At 41.1% G+C, this 25,892-nt stretch overlaps 1 protein-coding gene across 2 annotated transcripts in view; it reads left to right on the forward strand.

The window, feature by feature from the left end:
* The first annotated feature begins 5,518 nt into the window (after nt 1–5,518).
* The window catches only part of ADAMTS3 (ADAM metallopeptidase with thrombospondin type 1 motif 3), a 261,425-nt gene continuing 241,051 nt past the window's right edge, over nt 5,519–25,892 (forward strand). The window contains exons 1-2 of one of the 2 annotated variants that reach the window (XM_019467868.2): nt 5,519–6,224; nt 7,521–7,548. In XM_019467868.2, coding sequence (XP_019323413.1) covers nt 6,156–6,224; nt 7,521–7,548 — 97 coding nt within the window. In that variant the 5' untranslated portion in view covers nt 5,519–6,155. Of the gene's footprint in view, nt 6,225–6,884; nt 7,091–7,520; nt 7,549–25,892 lie in introns of those variants that run through there. The other variant, XM_019467879.2, reaches the window with a different exon arrangement.

The following is a 25,892-nucleotide window of genomic DNA, read 5'->3' on the forward strand; positions in this document are numbered from 1 at the left end:
TCTAAGAAAAAAAAAAATTCAAAAGCTTGAGGAAATAGAGAAAGATTATAAAAGTAATGGAAGGTAGACAGCAATATCTGTTTACATTAGTTGGGTGTGAACAGTTAAATATATCAATTTTAAACCAAACTTTATTAAGGAAAGAAATAAGGCTACTATTTATGGTGCTAATCAAAGGCAGGGGTACAGTGAATAATTCCAAGTCAGGAAAAAGGAAGAAAATCAAGGAATATGAGGAATAACTTTCCCTCAAGTCTTATCCCATGGTGGAATTATTCTTTTAAAAGCAAATGATTAAATACAAAAAATTCTGGATGTCCAAGTTTATCCATGTAAGATAATGGTTTTCCTCTGAAGGAAAAGACTGTGGGAACAACACTGACTCAACCACAAACCAAAGAATGAACTTGATGACCTAGTAGGGCTTTTCCATTTCTAATTTCTTGATTCTTATATTTATAAATTTTCTTACTTAATTTTTTCTTTCAATGGGACTTCCAAAACCTCCTGTAAAAAAGGTCAAGTTGGAAATAGCTTATTCAGTGATAATAGGAGGAAAAGTAAACATTCATTTCACTTTGCTAAGCAGAGACAGTAAATATTCTCTCCCTCATTCACTCAACAAATATTGTTTGAGTGCTTACAGGCTCTGTTCTAAGAGCATGAAAGGTTAGCATCCTAACTCGTAACAAACCTAACATCTAGGTTAAAAATAATAATAATAACAGTAATGTATACAAAGCATACTTGATTTTCCCAGGACCTGCTCAGGGAGTAGTTGAAGTACTCTGTAACTTCTGTGGGATGGAAATTGGGCTAGATGCCTATAACTGAAAGTGAATAAAGCATAGGTCTATGTCCTCAACTTGCAATTTAGAGGAGGGGGTAGATATAAATCTAGTTAATTATGATGCAATAAAGTTCTATACTTCTATTTTGAACAAAGTTAGACAGAGAATTGCTCAGATTTATTTGACCACAGGAAAGAAATAAAATTACAATCTATCTAATTAATATTGATAGGAGGTCATTAGATATATCAAAAGTATGGGAAAATAGTTGATTAAAATTGAAAACTTAGGCCCTGTGAAAGAAAAGGTCAAGAGAATGAGAAGATAAGCCACAGACCGGGATATAAAATATTGGCAAAATATTTTTTTGCAAATAAAGATAAGAACCATTCTCTACAATTCACAATGAACCGAAACTCAACAGTAAGAAAACAAACAATCCCACTAAAAAATGGGACAAAGACCTTAGCAGACACTTCACCAAAGAAGATATACAGGTGGCAAATCTGCATATGAAAAGATGCTCTGCCTCACTTGTCTTCAAGGAAGTGCAAATTAGAACAACAACGAGATACCACTACACGCCTATTAGGATGGCCAAAATCTGGAAGACTGACACCACCAAATACTGACAAGGATGTAAAGCAACAGGAACTCTCTCATTCCTTGCTGGTGAGGATGCCAAGTGGTGCAGCCACTTCAGAAGACACTTTGGTAGTTTCTTATAAAACTGAACACACCCTTATCATATGATCTAGCATATCTCCTTGGTATTTACCCAAAGGAGTTGAAAACTTACATCTACACAAAAACCTGCATATGAATGTTTATAACAGTTTTATTCATAATTGTCAACCTGGGAAGCAATCAATATGTCCTTCAGTAGGTGAATGGATAAACTGGGGTACAGATATTGGAATATTATTGAACAGTAAAAAGAAGTGAGTAATCAAGCCAGGAAAAGACATGGAGGAAACTTGAATGCATATTACTAAGTTAAAGAAGCCAATCCCAAAAGGCCACATACTACATGATCCCAACTATATGACATTCTGGGAAAGGCAAAACTATGGAGACAGTAAAACAGATCAGTGGTTGCCAGCTGTTGGGGGATGGGGAGGGATGAATAGGTGAAGCACAGAGGATTTTTTAGGGCAGTGAAAATACTCTGTATGATGATATAATGATGGATATACAGTCATTATACATTTGTCCATACCCATAGAATATACAAGAACAAGAGTGAACCATATGTAAGCTATGGACTTCGGGTGATTATGATATGTTAATGTTGTCTCATCAATTCTAACTCATGCACCACTCTTTTGTTACATTTTAGAGATGCTGGTAATATATTTTAGAGGAGACTCTGCTTGGGCAGAAGAAAGGGATATATGAGAAATCTCCATCTCCCACTCGATTCTACTGTGAACCTTAAACTGCCCTAAAAACAAGTCTTAAACAAGTGTGGGAAAGGTAAATAGCAAAGCAACAATAAATTATAAATGAATATTTTTCTGTAAGAAATGACACAATTTTATTTATATATTTAAGACACAATAAACATTGGGTATCAAAATATTGTCAAATTATGACAAGATATACAACATTGACCAGTCTGCCTCGAACAGAAAACACACACACACACACACACACACACACACACACACACACACACACACCCCACTCCTCTTAGTTATTGTCAATATGAGGATGCATAGATTAAAATGTCCATACATCAACTGGATCTCATGAAACTTAAGTTTTAAAGGGAGTGATTTCACAATTAGGGAGACTACATAATATGTGACTATTTGTGAAATTATTTCTCTACCTCAAACATATTTTGGAAGAAAACATACTACAAGCATTGGTTTAGTATTTTTGTGGAGGACCTATTTGCATCTCCTCTAATAGGATGTCTTTTGCCTTGTAGACAGTAAGAGGGAGGGTGTTACAGACTGAAAAACCAATATGAGCCAGTGCATGGACATGAGTGTGGGAAACAGTGCTGGCTAGAGGTAAAGAAGCATGGAGGGAAAGGCAGACAGATAGGGGTCAGTTTACGAAAGGAACTGTTTTGCTGTTGACTCCCTGTTATCTCTGGTAAAATTAAAAGTTTATCACATTTTAGCTGTTTATATTTTCCTACTTTTCTCAGGACTTGCCATATTTTATTCCCATTGAGTCATTTGTACATATACCATGTAGTTTCAGGTAAAAAAAAAAAATCTTCATTTAGGCCCTTATTATGTTCTAGACAACGTGCTAAACAGTTTACATGCAAGGTTATGTTAATTTTCTTGAACATTTTGCAGAAGCAGTATTATTAAACTAGTTTTAAATTGAAAAAACTGAGGGTGAATCTGCATGTGAATGCTACCTATCTGATGCAGAGTTCATTTTACTTGGTCTTTCTAATGGCATTTCCCCAAGTAGTAAATTCTTCAGAAGATAAAGCATAAGAAAAAAGCATCCTATGGTCAAATCAGTATGAGGAACATAGGGCACTATATCTCTCTCATGAAGATTCACAGTGTGCTTAGGATACTGAAGTCCCTATGAAGTTCTGAAATAAAGAAATTCCTTTCATGTTATCTGAGTACTTCATAAACTTTGGTTGACTATCAGAGAATTCTTTTGTGTGTGCGTGCATGTAAAACATTTAACATTTCAGGACATACTTTGGGAAACGTCTTAGAATATATTGGGAGAATCTTACTAAACTGAACTCAACTCACTTAGAATCCAAGAAATATAAAACTTACTATAAGTTCTCAGATCACTGTTTGTCAGAATGAGGGTCATGATTCACTGGGTTGTGAAAGCAATGAAGTGGCTCCTGACCAGTGCTGGAGGGGAGAACCCAGAAAACAAACAGGATAGAAAATATCAGAGTTGTTGCATGTTGCATGTACTGAATCATGACATTTTTACTGGGTCACAGCTGGTCATGGCTGAAAATGTCTGAAGACACTGTTTTCATGAAAGTCACATGAATTGCTTGTTGTGCCTGGGGTTACTGTGATGACAAATGTCAGAATTTTGTAAAATTTAACACAAAAAAAGACTACTGTAGTGCCATGGCAAAACGCAGTATTTCTTATTACTTAAAATTAGAGAATTTTTAGAGCTCAGATATCTCATGGGGGAAAACCAAAATAGTTTGGTGACTTGTCAAGGTCAAACAGACCTAGCTGGGCTGAGAACCCGGTTGGAACAGGTTTTCTGACTCGCGCTCTGGTATTCTATTGTCAGTGTATATTGACATAATTTTTATTTATAGAACATGAGGATTATTTCTTTTTAATGAATAAGAAAACTAGGTATAAATTCAGCAAACCACTCCTGGATAGTAAGTCAATGACATTACAAACATGCTGAAGGCTTTAATTGAAGGGAAAAAGTAACCTGGTATATATATACTTCAGTGCTGGGGTCTAATTATAATGCCACCCAATAAGTAATTAACCTAATACCCTGTTAGCGGTATTTAGGTTATCTGGCCACTTAGTTATCTGGTTTCTCATTTGTACATGTAAGTGTCCCACATATATGATTTTGAGAAGACTTAGCAGATAACACATTAGTGAACACATAATCTCGCCATGTGTAAGTTAAAGATGGAACCTTTCACTAATGAATCAAAGTATAAGAAACCTCCAAACTCTGCACCATTTTTAAAAAAGAAAAGGAACTATGACTTACTGAAGAATCCCTTGGTAAAATAAACATTAGGTTCTACACATTTTACCTTAGGTAGGCCTTTTCAAGACTCTTTGCAGTTGAGGTCTTGAGGATTATACCTACAGTTTGTGCCTAATCACCCCCCTCTTCTGGTCTGTTCCAGGGAGTGAGAATCAGAAACTGGTCAGAGGAGGAAAATACTTTCTTTTCCAGCCCTCTGTTCCCTGGAAAGCGCCCACAGGGGTCTTCCTCAGGAAGTGAGCCTGGGCTTGGATTCTAGCAAAGTGTCTTCACATCTTCACGGGCCCTGGAGCCCAGGTTGCTGTCTTCTCCTCCCAGGAAGCTCTGGCCACACTGGGCAGATATCATTTGATAACTTAATCTTGGTGAGAGGAAGAGACACGGAGGCCTGTGTACTCTAGTGATAAACGGAAGCATCCGGGTGAGTCAAGGAAGAGACATGATATCTTTCAAAAGTAATATAAACGAGTAAAGCATAAACAAGAACTTAAAGCGGGGGGAGGGCCCACCCCCACAAAACGTGGTAGGCGTCTGGAGAGCAGATGACCGCATCGTTGAGCCCTGGAGGTTCTAGGGGTTCTCTCCGGGGGAGGCTTTTCCCTGGCTGGGAGAACACTGGAGGTTGGAGGAGGTGAATTGCCTAAAGCCCAGGAGCGGCCCTTGGACCCTCCCCCTTCCTATAATTAACTCAACGCCCGTCCCGCCAGTAGGGATCCGAGGCTTCCCCTGGACCGCCCCCTCCCCTAGCCCATCTCTCCGGGGGAGGACAGGATCTCGGGGAGGGCGAGTGGTCGACCCCCGGCCACACGAGCCCCCCCACCTAAGCGGTGTGGAACCCTGACCCTGCCTGGGGCCGGCCGCCTGAGCGATCCTCTCCACTCCTCCCCACTACTCGCCGTCCTCCCGCGCCGGCCGCACCCGCCCCGGCCATCCCGGCGGGCGCGGGGGGCGCGGGCCCCGGCCCCGCGTGACGTGGGCGCCGCGGCGGGAGGGGCCGCCCGGGGGGCTCCGGCCGCCTTATTAGCGCCCGGCGGGTCGCCGGCAGCCAGCAGACCGCCGCTTTGCGAGCAACAGGAGCCGGCTAGCGTCCCACTCCTCCCACCTCCTCCGCCAGCCTCCTCCTCCTCCCCTTCGGCTCCTCCCGCCCCCACCTCTGTGTGAGCGGCGGAGTCGCCCTCTCGCTGCCTCTTTCTCCCGCTCCCGCTCGCTCGTCTCTCTCGCTAATACTTCCCCCTGCTGTGCTCCAGGGCACCCAAGCATTCTCCGCGCTAACCTTAGGGACCAATGGTGCTCGAAAAGCCTAGGAAAAGCTGCTTCGGGCGCAGATAGTTGGAAGCCCCTGGTCCCTTCCCCCTCTCCCGGCGCAGCCCGTGCCCGGCTCGCAGCACCTTCTCGCTCCTGCACACTCTGTTTGGGAGGACGGGGTGAGAAGGTGAAGTGGAAAGAACTGCAGAGCAGAGGGGGCCAGTCTCAGAGCTCAAATTTCATTTTCATTGAAGCAAATCACAGAAGATCAGTTTTTTTTTTTATTCTGCATTTTTTCCTTTTTCCTTTTTTTTTTTTTTTTTTTTTTTTAAGAAACTTCTTTTTGGGGGGGCGGGGGTTTGCTCTGGGCATCTGTTTTGTCCAGTAGTTGAAAAGTGAACTCGACTCGTGATGGTTCTCCTGTCACTTTGGTTGATAGCAGCCGCTCTGGTAGAGGTTAGGACTTCAGCTGATGGACAAGTAAGTGGAAAATAATAACAAGAAAAAAACTCAAACCCAACCTTTTCCCGAAAAAGTTCCTCCCCTCTTTCCCCTCCTCTCTTTCCTCCTCCCCCCTCCCACCCTTCCCTGTTATCTTGTGCGTTCAGGACCGGTGTTTGAGGGCTGGGCGCATCGTGCGGGGCTTTCTGGGGTGGGGGGTTGCACTGCAGGGTGGGGGTTATGACTCTGCCTCTGGGAGCCCAAGGCTTGTCACACCTAGGGCTCCCCCCCCCCCCCCCCCCCCTTTTGCGGCATTCGTAACAATTCCTGGTGACAAACTGCAGCCAATTCGCATCCTCGCCGGGCCATCTGGGTTTCCCCTTTCCGGAGGGCGGTCTGGGCGCTTGAATGAAGTTCTGGACGCTGGGTCCGGGATCCCAGTGCTCTGGCTGCTGCCGCCGGAGTCGGGTTCGCGGGGCTTTCTCTCCTCCTCACTGACTCACAGCTTTTTCGGGCAGCCGGAGGCGGGGGTTTCAGGAAGTCCCTGGGCCGGACAGGGAGCGATCCAGTAGACACGTGTCCTGGGAGGACCGCGGCCGGGCTGGGGTTTGACAGTTGGGGAGGGGGGCTGGGGACGTTTCCTGCCCTGCGTTTTCGTGGGCAGAGGCTGGAGGCGCCGGCCGCTTTTCTCCCCTCCCCCTCTGCACAACTCCTCCTCTTTTAAAGCTAAGTTGAGTGCGGCTCTGTTTCTTTTCGGCCCAGCCCCCACCCACCCTTTGGAGACTCAAGGTGAAGCCCGATGCGCCTAGAAGAGTCCTTGAGAAGGCTCAGCGGGACGAGCCAAGCCGTTTGTAGTAAATCACATCAGCTCAGGGCCGGTGGGACTTTGAGCACAGAATTTCTCTGTGAGTTTTTGTAGCTTCTCTGCTCTGCCTGGTCTGGCCATAGGTTAAAAACTCGAAGAATGTCTAGTTGATTCTTGACCTCAAATCTGATACCTCAAACCCCCTTCTAGCTAGAGATTTTCATTGCTAATCCTCACCCAGTATCTGAGTTTTAAGAAAAGAATATTGAATGTCAGTATTTATTTTTGCTGGCTTCATAAATATTAAAATTAAAACGGGCAAACAACTCGCTGTAACAAACTGTTATTGAAATGGCTCATTCTCTTGCCCCAAGAACCTACAAACCAAGGTGCAGCCTTTAGGCACCAGTCCTCGTCTCCAGCATCTCCTGATTAGCCCCTGAAAAGCATTAATGGTAGAAATAAAACGCACGAGGTGATAAGATGAAACCCAGTAACTGTTTCTTTTTACTTTCCCCCCTCCTTTCCAGGCTGGTAATGAAGAAATGGTGCAAATAGGTAAGCCTTGTTCTCAGATGTCATTCTTATCTTGGTAGAAAGAAAGGGATGAAATTAGCTAATTAAAATATTGTTTCTGAAATTTCTCCCATTGGTGGTTAAAAAATAATTCGTCGTCCAGGAACATTTCTGTTCTTCTCTTCCTCTTTCTGGAGGAAGGTCCCACTTTTCTCAGGTTGAGTTAAAGTGGTATAAAAATTTGCAGTTGGGTTTTTTTATGCATCAATTTTTTCAGGCTTGTCTTTGGACAAGCCACTGGTAGGTACTTGGCAGATGATGTAGAGATTGGAATAAGGCATGGAGATAAGTCAAATCAATTTATGTAGCTTTAGGAAGAGTATATCTGATTAGAACAGAAAGCAAAGTGTAAGAATGCTACAAAGAAGGGAAAAATGAAAGACAGGATGAAAATTTTTCTCTTAAAATTTTTCCAGCTTTATTTCTAATTTTTTTTAATGTTTATTTATTTTTGAGACAGAGAGAGACAGAGCATGAATGGGGGAGGGTTAGAGAGAGAGGGAGACACAGAATCTGAAGCAGGCTCCAGGCTCTGAGCTGTCAGCACAGAGCCCGATGTGGGGCTCGAACTCACGGACTGTGAGATCATGACCTGAGCTGAAGTCAGACGCTTAACTGACTGAGCCACACAGGTGCCCCATAAAATTTTTCCAGCTTTAAATAAGCCCTCCGATGACTTATCTTATTCCACCTACTTTACAACAATTATCTGCTAATGTGTAAGATACTGCTCGGCGTTTGCAAATAACATCTAAAACTTCAGTATTACCTGGTGATGTGGGAATTACTCCCATTTTATGGGTGAGAAGACTGAGGCTCAGAGAGTATATGTGAATTGTAACAGGTCATTCCAAAGTCCACGTGATCTTTTTTTTTTCTTTTTTTGAAGCTGTTTATAATAATATAATAGTTCTGAATTCAGAGACTGAAGGTCATCTGGCCAGAAGACAGGCTCAATTCAAAGTCTTTTTATATACATTTAATTTGGATTACTTTAAACGATAAATTTTCATTTTGGCAGAATATTAGTCTCTGTAAATTCTGTATTTGTCAAGTGATATTGTAAAGTCATCTTTTAGATGAAAAGTTTTGATTACTGCAAACATAGTTATGTGTCATTGCCTATGTGCTCTGCTCTGGGCGGTGTTAATTGCTTTGCGCAGATTATGTCATCTAATTCTCACAACCATTATGAGGTAGATACACCATTGTGCCCTTTTTAGATTTGAAGAAATTGAAACTTGAGAGGTTCTGCAGCTACCTGCTGTAGTGCGTAGTAGAGAGCTAAGAGGATTCCATGCTTGCAAACTAATGCAGGAACCCCAAGATCTGGGCTATCTGCGTATGTCAGAATGCTGTCGTGTGCAATCTTTGGCATTGCTGGAACTCTTCCCCAAGCTTAGACCTCAGTAGTAAGAATAGGACAAAGGAGAGGAGAGTGACTGAGAACTGCATTAAATATATAGCGTCTGTGAAGACATTTGTCATTTGTAACTCATGACATTTAGCCATCAACATATATCTTTAAAAAAATTTTTTTTTTAATTTTTAACATGTATTTATTTTTGAGAGATAGAGAGAGACAGAGTATGAGCAGGGGAGGGGCAGAGAGAGACACACACACAGAATTCGAAGCAGGCTCCAGGCTCTGAGCTGTCAGCGGAGAGCCCGACGCGGGGCTCGAACTCACAAACTGCGAGATCATGACCTGAGCTGAAGTCGGACACTCAATCAACAGAGCCACCCAAGCCCCAACATATATCTTTTTAAAGAAGGATTTAAAAAAAAAATCCTCAAAACAAGTAGAAGAGAAAGTTATCTTTCTTTTTTATTGCTTAATCGTTTGATTACTTACACATCCCAACTTTTCAATATGTAAATTTTAAAGCAGTTTTAAGATTATCCATTTTAGGGGCAGCCTGGGTGGCTCAGTCCGTTGAGCAGTGCAGAGGCTGCTTGGGATTCTCTCTGTCCCTCTGTCTGTCCTTCTCCTGCTCATACTGTCTCTGTCTCTCTGTAAATAAATAAATAAGCCTAAAAAATTTTTAAAAAGATTACCCATTCTATCAAAGGAATAAAGTATATTGCTTTGATTAAATTTTCAGATAGAATCAGCATGCTCTCCTGTAAAAGGCCCTGAGTTAGACTTTGGCCCATTCCTTTTGTTAATATGAATCACGTTGGTTGCTGGTTTCTACAGGGAAGGAAGTGGCACAGGTGTGCTTAAATTTGGTAGGAAGAAGATAAGTAGCAATATGGAAGAGGGGAGGGCAGGGGACTCTTGGATTGTGTTGCTGGAGATTTGCTTACTCCCAAGTGCCTCGGCTTTATGGGGATTCTCTCTTTTATTTCTATCACTTTTATTTACCATTTTCAGGTCGAGTGAAGAAAAGAAATAAAGATAAAAATAGGTTTGATTCATGAGTCTTGTGATAGTAAAAGTATAGCTATCATTTGGCTTTGGGTTATAATCATTTATGTAGCTCTTGAAAGGGGTTTAAAAATACATTTAAAAAAATGTGTGTAGTAATGAGACATCTTTCCCTTGTCCCCACGTGTAAGGGGGTTGCCTGCCTGGAAGTTTGGTCAAATGCCCTCCTCTACATATAATTAATTTTTTTCCAATAATAAATTTAAAAGTGGTTTCATATAACCACTCTTAGAGGTGCCATTTGATGAATGGTACAATTAGGGAAGACTAATAAGGCTTGCAGAGTTAATTAACTTCTTGGTCTTCAAATTGGCTAGAGAAGAGTCCATGGTTCTGAATAGTTTCTCTGCATAATTTAATGTCTCAGGAAGACATAAATATTAATTAGTGACAAACCATAAACTATTAGGAAGCTCAATTAAAAAACATAGTTTCTGTTGAGGTATCATATACATGCAGGATAGTGCATATGAGTGTACCCCTTGCTGATTCTTCATGAAACAAACAGTCCTGTGTAACTAGCTTCTGGAACAGTAAGTACATTACTAGCATGAATGCCACCTTCTCAGCACTATCCTTTCCCCCGACCCCACCCCCGCCATGATAGGTAACCATTTGCTTGACTTCTGACAGGATTGGTTAATTTTGCCAGTTTTTAAATGCTTTTTGTAAGTACAGTCACACAACATGTGCTTGAGAAAATGATGAAAATGTGCTTAATAACGCTTTAGCTCTCTAACGTAGGAAGGCTTTTATTTAGGTAGAGAGAGGGCAGTTGTGATGGGGCAGGTTAGAATATGTATAGATATATGATTTAGATAGTGTGTTGACAGGCGATTGTTCTTTCCTTCTCCCTCTACCCAGTGGGAAAATGCCCTCTTTTTAAACTTTTTTTAAATATTTATTTATTTTTGAGAGTACGAGACAGCGAGTGGGGGAGGGGCAGAGAGAGGGAGACAGAGGAACCGATGAGGGCTCTGTGCTCGAACTCACAAACTGTGAGATCGTGACCTGAGCCGAAATCAAGAGGTGGCAGCTTAACCAACTGAGCCACCCAGGCGCCCCCTAAAATGCCCTCTTGATATGTGGGAAAGTATGATTCACCCTGGAGAAAATGGGTAAATAGGTTTTGATCTCTGACCTACTTCTCTGCTCCTTTGTCAACCAGAGAGGAACAATTTACCTACCTATCTACACCCATACACACATACACTCATACATATATCTGTATATATACATACACCCATACATGCATATACATGCATATAGGTACATGTGTGAATGTGTATGCACTGTGTAAATGTGTGTGATTCATGAGGTCATTAACATACTTCTGTGGCATGTTAGGGAGCGCTTTCATTCTGACTCAGAATATGGCCTTGGTGGGATGCCTAAGGTAATTGTGGGCAACTGGCTGGCTGGCCTGATTGGGTAAGGAGCCTTGCTCTGTGACACTTGTGGCTTAGGAAATAATCATCGTTTTGTAGAAATTGGAGAATCTGCAAAAGAATTCTCTGAGTCCTTTGTTTCATAAGCTGCCACTTAGATATTGCCTGAGTATCATTAGAGGAAAAATCATTGTGAGGGTTTGGTGTTGTGCTGAGTTCCCTTGCTTACCCCCCTCTCTTGGAATCAGGGCATATCTATCTTTCTCTGCCCTATTTCTGTTTCCCAGTTTCAAATTCCATTCCATTCCATTCTTAACCAAATAAAGTTGCTAATCTTGTCCTCTCAAATATCCAGTTTATTGAGAGAGATTTTTTCATCATTTGCAGGTATTTATTTGGTTTTCAAGGTTTAGTGTGAGTCACTTCACCTAGTCCTTGGCTCGTGGTGGGCATTTCTACTAGTGTAGACCTCATGAGAGCAAACAGTTTGTCTTGATGATTGCTGTATCTCCAGTGTATAAAACTGGGCTTGGTGCCCTGTGGGTCCTCAAATACTTGTTATTCAATGCATAGATCTGGTGAGCAGGGCATTATATTGGGATTCACCTGTGTTCTATATTTTCTTAAATGCTCTTGTTCTGCGCCCCTTATCAGGTTTAATTGGTTCTCAAGAAAATGCTGATGGTCATAATGGCTATCCAATTAATTATTCAATGTTATCAAGACTCCTTGTAACTTCTCATTGCACTCCACAAAGCTCAGGGACCTGGGTTTATTGGTCTCTCATCTATTTGTTAAGATTTGCCAAATTGAACTGAATCACGTACAGGTTTGGAATGCCCACTAACTTTGCACTAATGTCTACTTGAGATCATTTGCCTTGTTCCGGGCATCAGGGGAAATAAGATAACCTAAGCTTAAAATCGATGAACCCAGTGTGCCAGCAGCAATACTAAAAAGTGTGACTTAAAGGGATTTAAAGGGATCTTTTGTAAAATTTAGAATAGCTACCCATTTAGCCATTGTTCTTTCTTGTAACTAAAGATTGTGCACTTGACTTTATTGATTTAGCTTCCACCCCTCCACTAAGCATCAAAATGGGTAATATTAAATGTTTTAAGCTTTGTAGATGAAGAGGTTATGAAGTGTAGCATGTTAATTTAGTACCCGCAAATTATTATTGCTGTTTAGCTGAAATACTTCTTCCCCTTACTTTCACTGTTTTTTCTTGCCATTGTACCAAATAATCACAATATTGCTCAGAAATATTAAGAAATCCCCATGGTCACTTCTGCTTCCAGGATGATTATCTCTAAGCATTCTTTGCTTGCGGGGAGCCAACCCAGATTACCTTGGAAATCCATTAGGGACAATGCCAAATTGCCTGGTAAAATCATGAGTGATTTCAATATGAAGAGTTTGGTTACACTACTTGGATTGAATATAGTAACAGTGATGACTTAGGTGGAACACTAATGCCAGAATTTTGGGAAGCTTCTTTTTCATGTTGCTCCCATAGATATCAGCTTTTACTCCTAAACTGTGCTGCTGCTATTGTTACAAATTGTTTATTCTTTTTAATTAGTTTTCTTTCTGAACATAGATGTTTTACATGTGCCCATTATAACTGTCTTCTTTAATTTTTCTGTATACCCCAGATTTTTGACAATCATCTTAAATACCAATTTAGCATGTTCTTACCCAGTCATCATTTATTTATTTTTTTTACTTGTTTATTTATTTTTGAGAGGCAGAGAGAGACAGAACACGAGACAGGGGAGGGGCAGAGAGAGAGGGAGACACAGAATCGGAAGCAGGCTCCAAGCTGTCAGCACAGAGCCGGAGGCGGGACTTGAACTCACAAATTGTGAGATCATGACCTGAGCCAAAGTCAGATGCTTAACTGACTGAGCCACCAAGGCACCCGTTACCCAGTCATCATTCAATACACATGTTGTGTAGGTTATTTTTGTATACCTGTTTTTGTTTTGTTTGGTATTTTAGTGAAATTTTCCACATCACTACAAAATCCTTATGAACATCATTTTAATCTCATTATCCTAATAAACCTTAATTTATGTACTTATTAATACCTATTTTCTCATAATGAATGTTGCCACACAGCTTGCTTTTCAAATGACTACTTTAGGAGAAAGCTCTAGAAGCTGCTGGCTGAGTAAAACCAAATTAACATGATATGTGTTGGCAGATGGCTTTTGAAATTTGTAGGACCTGAACTCTTACTGGTAGTATAGGGAAGCATTGATTTTTTAAAATGTCCATTTTAAATTAGTTTTGGTTCTGCTCTTCTTAAATCTGAATGTAATTTTTAAATATTTGGTTATGCCATCTCTGAAAAATGCAATGAATTATTTTTCTAGTTATTAAGTACCCTGGTTCATGGTTTAAGAGCAATTATAAAAATGTTTTGTAAATTTTATTAGTACTATGACAAGATTCATCTACCTCATAGAATTTGAGAGCTGTATATTCTTTCGAATGGTTAGTAAAGCATGGGAAGAGTTTCCTAGTTTAGGAATCTTTGTTCCCACATGTAATTTATCCATCATAATTTTCCCAATATGTTTATATGATTTTGCTGACTAACTGTAAATCCTTAGGAGAGATTTTGTGGTAATGTCAGTTTCTTGTTTATAAAAATGATTGCCACAAATTTAGCATGATGAATCTTTATGGAATTTAGAATAAATTATGAACAGCATGAAACAGTCTATCTTGTTTTTGAAGTGACTGGTAAACCAAAAATAACATTTAGGAAACTCGTAGGAAGTAACATAGGATTAAATACATGAATCTTCAAATACTGGGATCTTAGATGTTAAATACCATTTCCTACAAATTTTCTTCATATTTAGTACTTATATTTTTATATATGTATGCATACAAATTAAAAAGAATGATTGAAGTCATTATTCATATGAGTTTGAGTTCTCTTTCTTTTATATGTAAAAATACCTCTTTTTCATGTAAAGTCCATTCCTTAATCTAAAACATAACCAGCATATCCAGGAGAGGACCTATTAGTTTTCATTGCCTTGCTTCTATCAAATGGTCAGGGGCACAGACTCTGTTCACTCTGGTTTAAAAGCCTGATTCCACTACTTTCTAGCTGATGACTTTAACTTCTCAAGGCATCACTTTCTTCTACGTAACATAGGCATATTACTACTACTTACTTCATAGAATTATAAAGGATTCATAAAATGCTGGCACTTGGTAAGCAAGTTAGAACAATAGCTATTATTAGTACTATATCTTAGTCTTGTGCTTTTTAAAACACTTTTACTCAATGAGAGCCACCTCTTTCTAACCGGTACATTTTTGATAGGTCTGTCTACCACCATGAATTTCCAGGAACCTTAATTTACTGTGTCAAGGACTTGTAAACTCTCCAACCACTCAACTCACCATGTGACAGCTCTTTGAGAGTTCAATTTTCATGTATTATCTTAATGTTGGTAACTCAATATACTGTTGCTTAATTCGTTGGAATATGGCAGTGGAGGGAGGAGTTGGGTAAGGAATGAATGGTACAAAAACAGTTATTCCATATGGATTCTGTACCAACTATATTTCATGTATGCAAGACACAATTCTTTCTTCTTTTCACCTTGTTTGTTAAAAGTCCTTTTCATTTCATTGAGAGAAAGTTCCTATATTAATCATGACTCCTTTGGATGGAAATAACAGGAACCCAGTTGACACTGGTTAAGGAACACAAAATTGATCAGGTAATCAAAGTCAGGTAGAGCTGAACCGAGGGCTCAAATAATGTCAGAAATCCCTCCCTTTCCTCCCTCTACTCTTCTTTCTTTCTCATTTTCCTGCTTTGGCTTTATTTCTTTATCAGGATATGATTGGTCGTGCCTCAGGTTGTGGCAAAGACTGTCACTAGCATCTCTGGGCTATCATTCTACCTTTTACCCCAGTAAGCAGAGCACTTTTTTTTTTTTTTTTGTTAATGATTATTTATTTTTTGAGAGAAAGAGACAGAGCATGAGTGGGGGAGGAGCAGAGAGGGAGGGAGACACAGAATCCGAAGCAGGCTCCAGGCTCTGAGCTGTCAGCACAGAGCTGACGCAGGGCTTGAACTCACAGACTGAGATCATAACCCGAACTGAAGTTGGACACTTAACTGACTGAGCCACCCAAGCGTCCCACAGAACACTTGTTTTTTGACAGCTCCAGCAAAAATTCCTGGTGGGGCTTTTATTGGCTACTTGGCTTTGAACGATTCTCTATGGTCAGGGGATGCAGTGCCCTGATTGGCCTGAACTGGGACATTTTACTCTTGACTTATAGGGATTGTGAGTGGAATGTGGGTTGGTTACCTGAGGGAATACTGGGATGTAGTTAAAGAAAAAGGAGGATGGATGCCAAAGAGAACACATGTGAGGGCCTCCCAGCATAGTGCATGGGATCTGATGGCTGTGGTAGGTAGAATAATGCTCCCCCCTCCCCACCACAATAGGTCTACATCTGAATCCCTGGACCTGTGAATATGTTATGTTACATGGCAAGAGGAATTCAGTTTGCAGATAAAATAAAGTTGCTAATCAATTGGCCTTTATTTATTTTTTAATGCTTATTTATATTTAAATATTTTGAGAGTGGGAGAGAGAGCACAAGCAAGCATGTGGGCAGGGGAGGGGCAGAGAGAGAGGAAAGAGAGAATCCCAAGAAGCCTCCACGCTGTCACCACAGAGCTGGATGTGGGCTGGATCTCATGAACCAGGAGATCATGACCTAAGCCCAAAATCAAGAGTCAGATTCTTGGCTGACCGAGCCACCCGGGTGCTCCAGTTGGCCTTTAAATAGGGAGACTATCCTGGATTATTGGGGGGTGTCCTGAGAAGTGGAAGAGGGAGACCATAGAGACAAAACTAGAGAGATGGCAGCAAAAGACAGACTTGGTCTGATGTTTCTGGCTTTGAAGATGAAGGAAGGGAACCATACGCCAGGGAATGCAGGTGAGCTCTGGAAGCTGGAAAAAGTCAAGGAAACAGATTATTCCCAGTGGTTCTTGAAGAAATGCAGCCCTGTGAACACCCATGTGACCTATTGCAGACTCCTGACCTCCAGAACTGTAGGATAACTAACTGTAGGAGAACTGTAGATAACTGTAGGATAACTCCTGACCTCCAGAACTGTGTTTCAAGTGGCTGAGTTTGTGGCAGTTTGTTACAACAGCAATAGGAAGCTACTAGAGTGGCCCAGTGGACTGTCCTAGTTTCTCATACCTTTGTCATACTGTGAGCCAGACGATTTTAGATTTGGAAAATATAATCACCACAAGGAAGCTTCAGGGAAAACCTTTAAAATGCTATTCACGTTTCTTATCTGTCATATTTTCCTAAGCTTTTGGCCCTGGGGACAAATGCTCATTTTCCTGGCTTTAAATTCTAGGCTCAATATTAGTCTTTCAAGGTATTATCTATCAAAAAATTGTGAGACGTATGAGAAATATTAATGTATAGAATGTCTAATACAGCTCTCGAGTCTGTGAAACTTCCAGTGATGATAAATATAACTGGTAGACGTCCTTCTTTAAAGCTAAGATCACAATGTTAACATTTTGGCATTGGGGCCTCACATTAAAAAAACACAAAAACCAAAAGACTCCTCTGTTTGTTATTCTGTTATTGATTTTTTGATCCTTTTAACATGTAGCAAACAAAGAAAATACTTGGACATTTTTCTTTAAAACATTTTTTTTTCACTTTTTTTTTTTTTTTCCTTCAAAGATCTTCTCTTACCTGGTGTCATGTTCTGGAACACCAAAGAACGTGCTGTTCTTTCCTAAGTGACTCTCTTGAACATAAACATTGTGCAATTGCAACAAATATTTATGAAAAAGCCAGATTTTAAAAAAAATGAGGAGAATTTTTAAGTTCACAACTATTTGTTCTTTCTTAATGAGTAAAAAAAAAAAAAGCAAGCTTTTATTTTTTTTCTCCCCTCCAATAGCTTGATGAAAAATGTTTGACTGTGAAAGTAGATTTGCAACGAAAATAAAAGACTTCAAAGAGTTTCTCCGGCTTGCGGTGATAAGAGCCTAGAGGAGATGAAGTGAGGAAAAGAATTTGGCTGTGTTCAGAAGTTTAGCATGTGTCACAACTAACTTTTAGTTGCCTTTGAATGAAGATGGGTCCCCTTCTCTGTTTGTGTTTACAGCCTTGGGAAGCCCTTCAGTGTGTGGTGCCCTCTTTAACGTCCACTCATCACCCTGCTCACATCTTTCCTGGAGCAGCTGGCTCCTGTCGTTTCTGATGAAAGTCATTCTCCTACCCGCAGCTCAGGATTTGGAAATGTTGTTGTTGGAGCTGCTTCTTTAGCAGATCTTGAAAATGCTTATTCGATTTCATTCTTGTGGCCAGATTGTTGCATACTGAAAGTTTATACCTGAAAAAGGAAATTGCCTGTGTGAACTGTCTCTTTATAGTAATCAACCAGTTCTTGGGAGAGAATCTCAGCATCTGGGTAGGGTAATAGAGTATGGGTTCTTACAGCTTGCCTGGACTTCAGGCCCTCGGTTGACATGGAGCTTGGAGATTCCTTCTAACCGTATCAGAAACACCAGACTGGGGCAGGAATAGAGGTGGGTGAGGCCTGAGAGGTACTGGCAGGTGGAAAGAATGTTCAGTTCACTTCCAACTTCCATAGCTCTAGCTAGATGGTGATGGTCACAGTGATAATAACATCAGTTAATTTTTCATCTATTAAAATCTTAATAGCTGGTATAAGCCTTTTATGTGCCTTACCACCTTATTTGAGCCCAGTTATTACCCTCATTTGACAACCTGTCAGCCTTAATTTTCATAATTTGCTTGCAGATGGCAAAATGTGCATCAGCTTGAAATGAGAATTCAAACACAGTGCTTTCCGACTCCAGACCTTTAGTACTCAACCATCATACCCTCCCTGCTCCCTTCCTTGCTTGGGAACTCAAACCACATTGCATCAACCACAAGTACTCCAATATTTTGTGTACCAGTTGTAGCTTGGGCTTAATTAGATTAGCTAAAGATTGCTGTGATATGTGCGAGCTTTGTACTGTAGTCACTTGAGGTTTTGTAATGTTGATTGTGCTACTGAACGCTTTTGTTCTCTTACTGTTCTATAGTGTGGTCTTTGAAATGTGCTAGGGGCCTTTAGTAATCTCTAGGAGATGTTTGGGTATCATTCCACAACACATAGACAGATACCAAGCTGCCTGTCCTCAGTTGTGAGCTTCTGTGACTGAATACATGAAGGTATTCAGATGATCCCAGATCACAGACACAATGGCATACAGTGAAAGCACTCCCTCTCAAGAATCCACCTTCCCAAAAATAGCCATTGATTTTTTTTTTTTTTTCCTCCAAAGACTGTAGTATGCTGGGGACATTTAAGCATAGTTAAGATGCCACACCTGTGCCCCAGGGAACTTAAAATCTCTGAAAGGACATGACGGAAGCGTATAACTTTTCACCCATAGAGATTTTTGTAACTTTTATCCAGACAAAGCATGACAATGAGATCTAAGACACTTAGACCATTGGTCTGTACTCTGGACAAGATAGCAGGGAAGGTTTCCTGGGAGAGATGGGCCTTGAGATAGGCCCTGTGGGCCAGGTTGGATTTGTATAAATAGAGAGAAAGCAGCAGTCCTTTCCCTGGGGGCGAACAGTTGAGTAGGACTTTAAAGGCAGGCATGATTAAGTTGGGTATAGTGAGCTCATTAGAATATTTCAATAGGCTAATACGAGAGATGATATTGCAAAGAAGTTAGGGACAAAGCGCAGAGGGCCTTCAATGACACTTCAGTTTTGATTTGGGTTCTGTTACCCCATCTTCAAGTTTCAGCTTCTTATTTTGTGAAGTGAGAGGATTTCATTAGTAGAGGTCTTTACGGCAATTTTCATGTCTAATATGGAAAAAAGCTATCAATTTTCTGAATCTGTTTTATCCTGATGTAATGATGGGCATTGAAACTATTGAGAGAGAACAACATAGCAATATTAATACCTAACGTTGACTGAGCCACTCTGGATTAGGCCACTTAATTGAAAAACATTTTTTTTTAAATGTTTATTTATTTTTGATAAAGACAGAACACAAGCAGGGGAGGGGCAGAGAGAGAGGGAGACACAGAATCTGAAGCAGGCTCCAGGCTCTTTGTCAGCACCAAAGCCTAACAGGGGCTTGAATTCAGGACCCATGAGATCATCACCTGAGTTGAAGTCAGCCTCTTAACCCATTGAGCCACCCTAGGCGCCCCTAGGCCATTTAATTTTGATGAATCTATGAATGGGATGGTGTTATCCTCATTTTACAGATGAGCACTGACAAGAAAGTCTTAAGTGACCAAAATCACAAAGGTAGTAAGTAGTAGAATTTAAGCCTTTTAAATGTGGGACTTTAAAATAGTTTTCCTGGCAGTAATTGAGACAGTATTTTGGTACAATTGATAGAATATTTGGTAGTGAGAAATTATGTCAGGGACTTTGGATTCGGTACCTTGTTGGTTTGCAGTGTATAGCAAGGAGGACTTAAAGTGATTGGAAGAGATGGGATTAGTTTGAGAGCAATTTCTAAGAAGAAATCATGAGGACTAGAGTGATATTAAATGGGGCTGGGGGCTGGGGGTAGGGGGGAGTTGAAATAAAGTCAGTGTTCTAACCTAGGGCTTTCTGAGACCCAGCACATCATGAACAGAAACAGTGAAGTCAGGAAGGCAAGCTGACTATTTAGGTGAAAATGAGAAATTTGGCTTAGATATTTTAGGGGTGCAGAGAAGGGACAACACATTATTCTAGACAGAGAACTGATATGTTTAAGTTTCAGTTTGAGGGAAGTGTCTCTTTTTTTTTAAACCTGTATTTACTATTTGCCCATTATGTGCAAATACTTGGCTGAAACACAGACAGACACGTGTTAAAAGTGTCCAGAGTCTCAGAAATGATAAAAATTTTGAAACGATTAGAAAATTCTAACATGGTTGACATTAAAATAGAAAGTCTGATCAGTTAAAAGGTCTTCAGGCATATGAAACACAGATTGCCTCCTCAAATACTTTGTAGGTTATGTTTAATATTTGTACGTGTGTACACACTATACAACTATCACATACACACACACACACACACACACACACCCCAGAATGTGTTTTTTTCATTCAGCACAAAGAGGAAGAAGGCATCAAGTTAAACTCTCAAATGAGGAATTTAGAGAATTAATTTTCTGACAAGAAGAATTGTTAGTGTTAGGATTAGTCATCCAGTGAAGATGTGACAACACTTTTTCTTAAAGGTAGTTAGAGTTTCTGAGGAGATCCCGAATGTAAACATACCCCTCTTACTGGCTTGAGGGAACAGGTTAGAAATAGCAAATACAAAGATATAGTAAAAATATCTTTTGCAAATAAGGCTGGGGGAACAGGAGGCTCTCACTTTGATAGGAAGTGTGCTCCCTGGGTGGGGTGTGTCAGACCCCCTGGGCTAGGGTAGGGCTCATCCCTGCTGAGGTGGAAGACAATGTGTCTCCTATCAGGATCCTTACCTGGAAGAAGAAGAACGAGGAGGGAATCTCTGAGCTTTGCAAACTTCTTATTTTCCGAGACCTATCAATCATATACATCACTCTTCTTCATGAGGCAGGAAGTGGGGTGGGGGAGTTGGGGTGAGGGGGTGGGGTAGGGGCGTGGGTGGGGAGAAGGGTGAGGCAAGGGATGGAGAGGCCCAGAAGAGTCAGAGAATGATCTCTCTTCACAGAGAACAGGAGCAGGTTAAAGGCATTCCACCTCTAACTTAAAAAAAAAAAAAAAAAATCAATCTACTTGAGATGCCTTTATTGTAAGAAAGAGGCAAAGATGAGATGATTTTCAAGGTCTTTTTTTTCTTTTTTGACCTGAAGAGATATTCTGTGAATATCTAAAGGGATTGCGGAGTGGGACTGATTTCCTGCTGCTTGCTTCTAAGTCTGAAGGTCTCTGTGTCTGCACTCCAGGAGGTCGGTTTTAATGGTTAGATCTACTTTTTGGTCCTTAGTAGGTTAAATATAAGACCTAGATACTATGAAATGTTTGATTTACTGGTCAGCAAGAGTTGTGAGAAATAGATACAACGTGTGCAAGCAAAATTCTGGCTATAGAAGGATATGACAACTTGTGTAGTTGGCTGTCTTTGCTTGGTGGTAAATTACTATTTGGGGAAAAGATGAAAGATGGTACCTTCTAATTTTAGGTACACCCTCAGGCTCAAACTTGGCTCTCATTCATTCATTCACAGGTATTTATTGAGTGACCTCAGGCTCTATTTTAGGCACTGGGGAACAATAGTAAAGAGAACAGGTAAAAATCTGTACCCTCCTGAAGCTTATATGTTAGTGGGAGAAACAATAAATAAGTAAACATAAAAACAAGTATAGGATGTCAGATCCTGACAAGTTTTGTGAAGAAAAGTAAAATGGCTAAGGGGATAGACAGGACACACCTCACTGAGAGGGCCACATTAAAGCAAAAACCGGAAGGAATGGACAGGTGAGTCATTCAGGTCACCTGGGAGGAGATCCCAGGGGAAAGCAAGCACAGTGAGTAACCTTGAGATGTGAGAATTCTCAGTGTCAGGCTGTGGGACAGAGTAAAACCCATTTTACTTTGGGTTGGATTTTGAGAAGAGTGCCTTGTCTTGCCACTTCAATGACTCTAGCCCTATTTTGAGGATAATTTATAAAGGGGAGGAGGAGTGGAGGCAAGGAGAACAGGTATGCGGCACATTAAAAACTGAGACCACTGGCTTGGACTGGGGTGGTAGCAGGGGTGGTGGTGAGCTACGGTCAGTGTTTGGAGATATCTTGAAGGCTGAGTCATTAGAATTTGTTGAAAGATTTGTTTTGTGAGGTGATAAGAGCTAAGGATAGTTTAGTCAAGTTTTTGTTCTGAGTAGCTGGGAGGATAGAGTTGCCAATTACTGATTTGGGAGGAGAGACATAGGAAGTTTACTTTTGGAAATATTAAGTTGAGATGCTTAGGGAACGTCTACATGGAGAGGATCCATAGGCAATGGAGTTGACAACAGAGGAGCCCATGGATGAAGCCGGAGCTGGAGATGAAGGATTGTGAAGGCACTCTCAAACTCATGGGATGGGATGAATTCACCATGCAGGGGAGGGTAGATGCAGAAGAGAGGAGTCCATGGACCAGGTCCTGCAGCACTGTGGTGTTAAGCCAGTCATGGGGGATGGAGGGGAGACCACTGAGGAAAGAGGAGAGCCAGAAGATGTCCTGGAAGCTAAAGAAAGAACATATTTCAAGAAGGAAGGAGAGATGAGCTGGGTCAGAATCTGCTGATACGGCAAGTAAGGAGATAGAGTCTTGGCCATTGGTTTCAGCAAGATGGGGTCGCTAGTGACCTCTAGAGCCTAATTGGGTCAGGCTTAAGGAAGAGCAGGAATGAGAAGACAGGACTTGGAGACATCTGTTGTAGTCAGTCTTTTCAAGTGTTTTGCTATGAAGGGTAGTGAAGTGATGGGCTATCAGCTAGAGAGGACTGTGGCGTCAAGAGGGTTTTTATTAAAGATGGGAGATAGGATGGCAGCTTATTAGTTTGATGGTGGGAATGATCTAGTGAAGTGGGGAAACCGATGAGGAAAGAAGAGAGGACAGTTGCAGAAATCGTTTTTGCAAAGGCCAGAGGGGCTAGGATATGGTGCACAACTGGAGAATTTGCTCCTGGGTAAGATCACAGACAGCTCATCCACAGCACCTGGAGGGAGGTGGACCATGTGTGTGTAGACACCAGGCGGTTGGGGAAGGTTCACTGCATCTGAGTCCTGCTTGGGTACCTAGTGACCACAGTGTGGCTTTATAGTGGCTCTGCCCATTTGTGCTTGTAGAGTTTATGGCCCACGAAAACCTTTACATACCTATTGCTGTGGCCCTCAGCCATCTCTGCTGACAGTTGTGTAGTTTCACATTTTAAAATTGCACATGGGCAATATTTTAATGCGTAGCCAATTTACATTTAACAGTAGCTAATATGTATTGCATCTTCTGCATAATCGCATAATCTCATTTAAACCTCTTTCTAAGTCTGTGAAGTTGGGACTATTACTAGCCTCCAGGTAACGCCTGAGGACACTGAGCCTAAGAGAAAGCAAAGTTCTTTGTTTTGACTTAACTTGCTTCCTGACAGTGTGGTTCCTTCCTTAACCATAGGCTGTGCTGCTTTGTGGAAGTATTTGGACCTATGAAGTGTGTCATTTCTAATTATAGTAAATTGACACTGGACATAATTTAATTTGCTTGTGTAATTATAATCTGAGATTAAAATACTTTTGATAGCTTTGAGCTTTCCTCACCCCCCGCCCCCTTTTTTCTCCCAAAGACGGAGGATTTGAGAGCCTTTTACAGAAATGTTTGAAGCTACGCTGGAGGAAAAATTGGTTGGCTGGCTGCGAGTAGACAAGACGTTGTCATTCGTGTGGTGGGTTTCCTTTATAAGTCAGATCTTAAATTAGAAATCAGCAGCAAGATGTTCCATCTATTCTGAAGTGAGTAAGAGCACAGGAGCATGGTCTTCAGTCAAAATGATCACAATTGAAATTTTCCTTCGGCTTCTTGCTTGCTACGTGTCAAGCCTTCCGGGCTTGCTTTCTCATTTGTAACCCAGGGATAATAACATCTACCTACTGTGATTGTTGTGAGAATGAGGGATGGGAGAGTCTTGAGCATAAAGCGCAGTGCCCAGTATTTATCCTGCCAATAAAGGCAGGTAACCTGGTAGCTCCTGTGTCAGTTCTGCCAGCTACTGTCCAGGGGGACGGTGGCCTGAGGGTTTACTGAGTGCATCTTTTCCCTTGGTTACCTTACTTCCCAACTGGAGGATTACCCATGGCAGGTTTAATTTCAGCAGTGTGTCTTATGTGTGCATGTTTGGAATGATTTGTCACTTAGCATCAGAGAAGACAAGGCTCTAAAGAAATAGGCCGTCTTTATTTTGAATAAAAATGCAGAGCATACTGTCTGACAGTGGAAAAATGGAACTGTCCCAGAGAGTCTGGGATGCATGGTTTGCTGTAAGCCTGCGGCTCTGCGTGTCCTCGTGGGTGTGGAGGAGTCTCCTTGAATTCTCCCTAAATTTTCTAGTGGTCCGGTCACTTAATCCAGGCATCAGTATATTGTCTAGACTTTGGTTGTGTGAATTCCCTTCAGTGGAGATGGGAAATCTCCTTCCCTTGAAAGAGTAAACACATGGTTAGAGAACGAGTTATAACTGGGATTACTTGTGCAGCCAGACACCCCTGGGCCTTGGGTAGTTTGTCTTGTGAGTTAGAGTGTCGCAGCACAGACAAAGCAAGGGCTCTCTGGTGACCTGCATCACTAACTTAATACGTGTTAAACAGATCCTACCGACAGGAGACCCTGGCATGTACAGAATCTTGTATAGATGACATCGGAATTAGCAAGCTGAATGGGGAAGTTTCTCGTCCTTAAGGAATTGAAACTTAAATTTGGGACAGGCTTTGTCAGTCCCCATCCAAGATTCTGATTCATCACTTACTGTGGAAACCGTCCCCTCCATCACTCTGCTCCTGTGATGCTTGAGTCTATTCCATAAAATTTAGAGTTCTTTCTATAAACCAGAAGTGACAAAAGTATTCCCCATGGATTTGGCTGTAAGAGAGGCCACATCTTTTGGTCTGTGCTTACGCTGATGCCTCGCGTAAGTCTTCGGCTGTGATAGAGCCTACGAAACAGGGATCGTGTGCTGTCGCTGCCAGTATTGGAGTCGGCCTTCACTTTACTCTGTGATATGACAGTCCTCACTCCTCTGCCTAGTAAATATTTACAGCAGGGTCATTTGATCTGTGCACTTGATAAAGAAGCATATTTTGTTTAAATACATTGGTCACTATAAATGGCATAATGATAACAAACATGCACTCAAAGAATTTCCAAGTTGCAAAATACCTTCATTTGTCTTCTGGTATTTTATACATTGTTTGAAGTATTTCAAATGCAGGAAAACAATGAAAATATTCTGTAAGGATACTTTCAGATCATAGGTTGTAGGTTCAGTTATGAGGCATTACACTTTCATTTATTGGATGACATACACGCAATTCCTCTAGGTGAGAAGTATTTGTGGATCATATCATTTTTTTCAGGGTACTTTTACACACTGCAGGACTGGTCTTAGGCTAGAATCATGAAGGTGGGGAGCTTTTTAACTTCTGTTACCAGATTTTGCTTGCCTTCTTTTCTCGAAAATCTTTGTCCTCCTCATTTTCTTTTCCAGTATCCATGGTCTTTTGCTTCAGAATCATTTCTAGTAAGGGATAAGTGGTTTATTCAATGTGCTATCTTTCTCAAGGATGTTTGCATTTTAGCAGACATAACACATTTGGCTAAACTAGGGGAATTAATTGTGAAATTAAGCTTAACATGTCGGTGGTCACTTGTGCTGTAAGTAAGGTAGGCCCCAAATACACATCCATATTAAAAT

Source organism: Panthera pardus, unplaced genomic scaffold (genome assembly GCF_024362965.1).
Source record: "Panthera pardus isolate Hobbes unplaced genomic scaffold, ASM2436296v1 HiC_scaffold_13, whole genome shotgun sequence".
Classification (NCBI taxonomy): domain Eukaryota; kingdom Metazoa; phylum Chordata; class Mammalia; order Carnivora; family Felidae; genus Panthera; species Panthera pardus.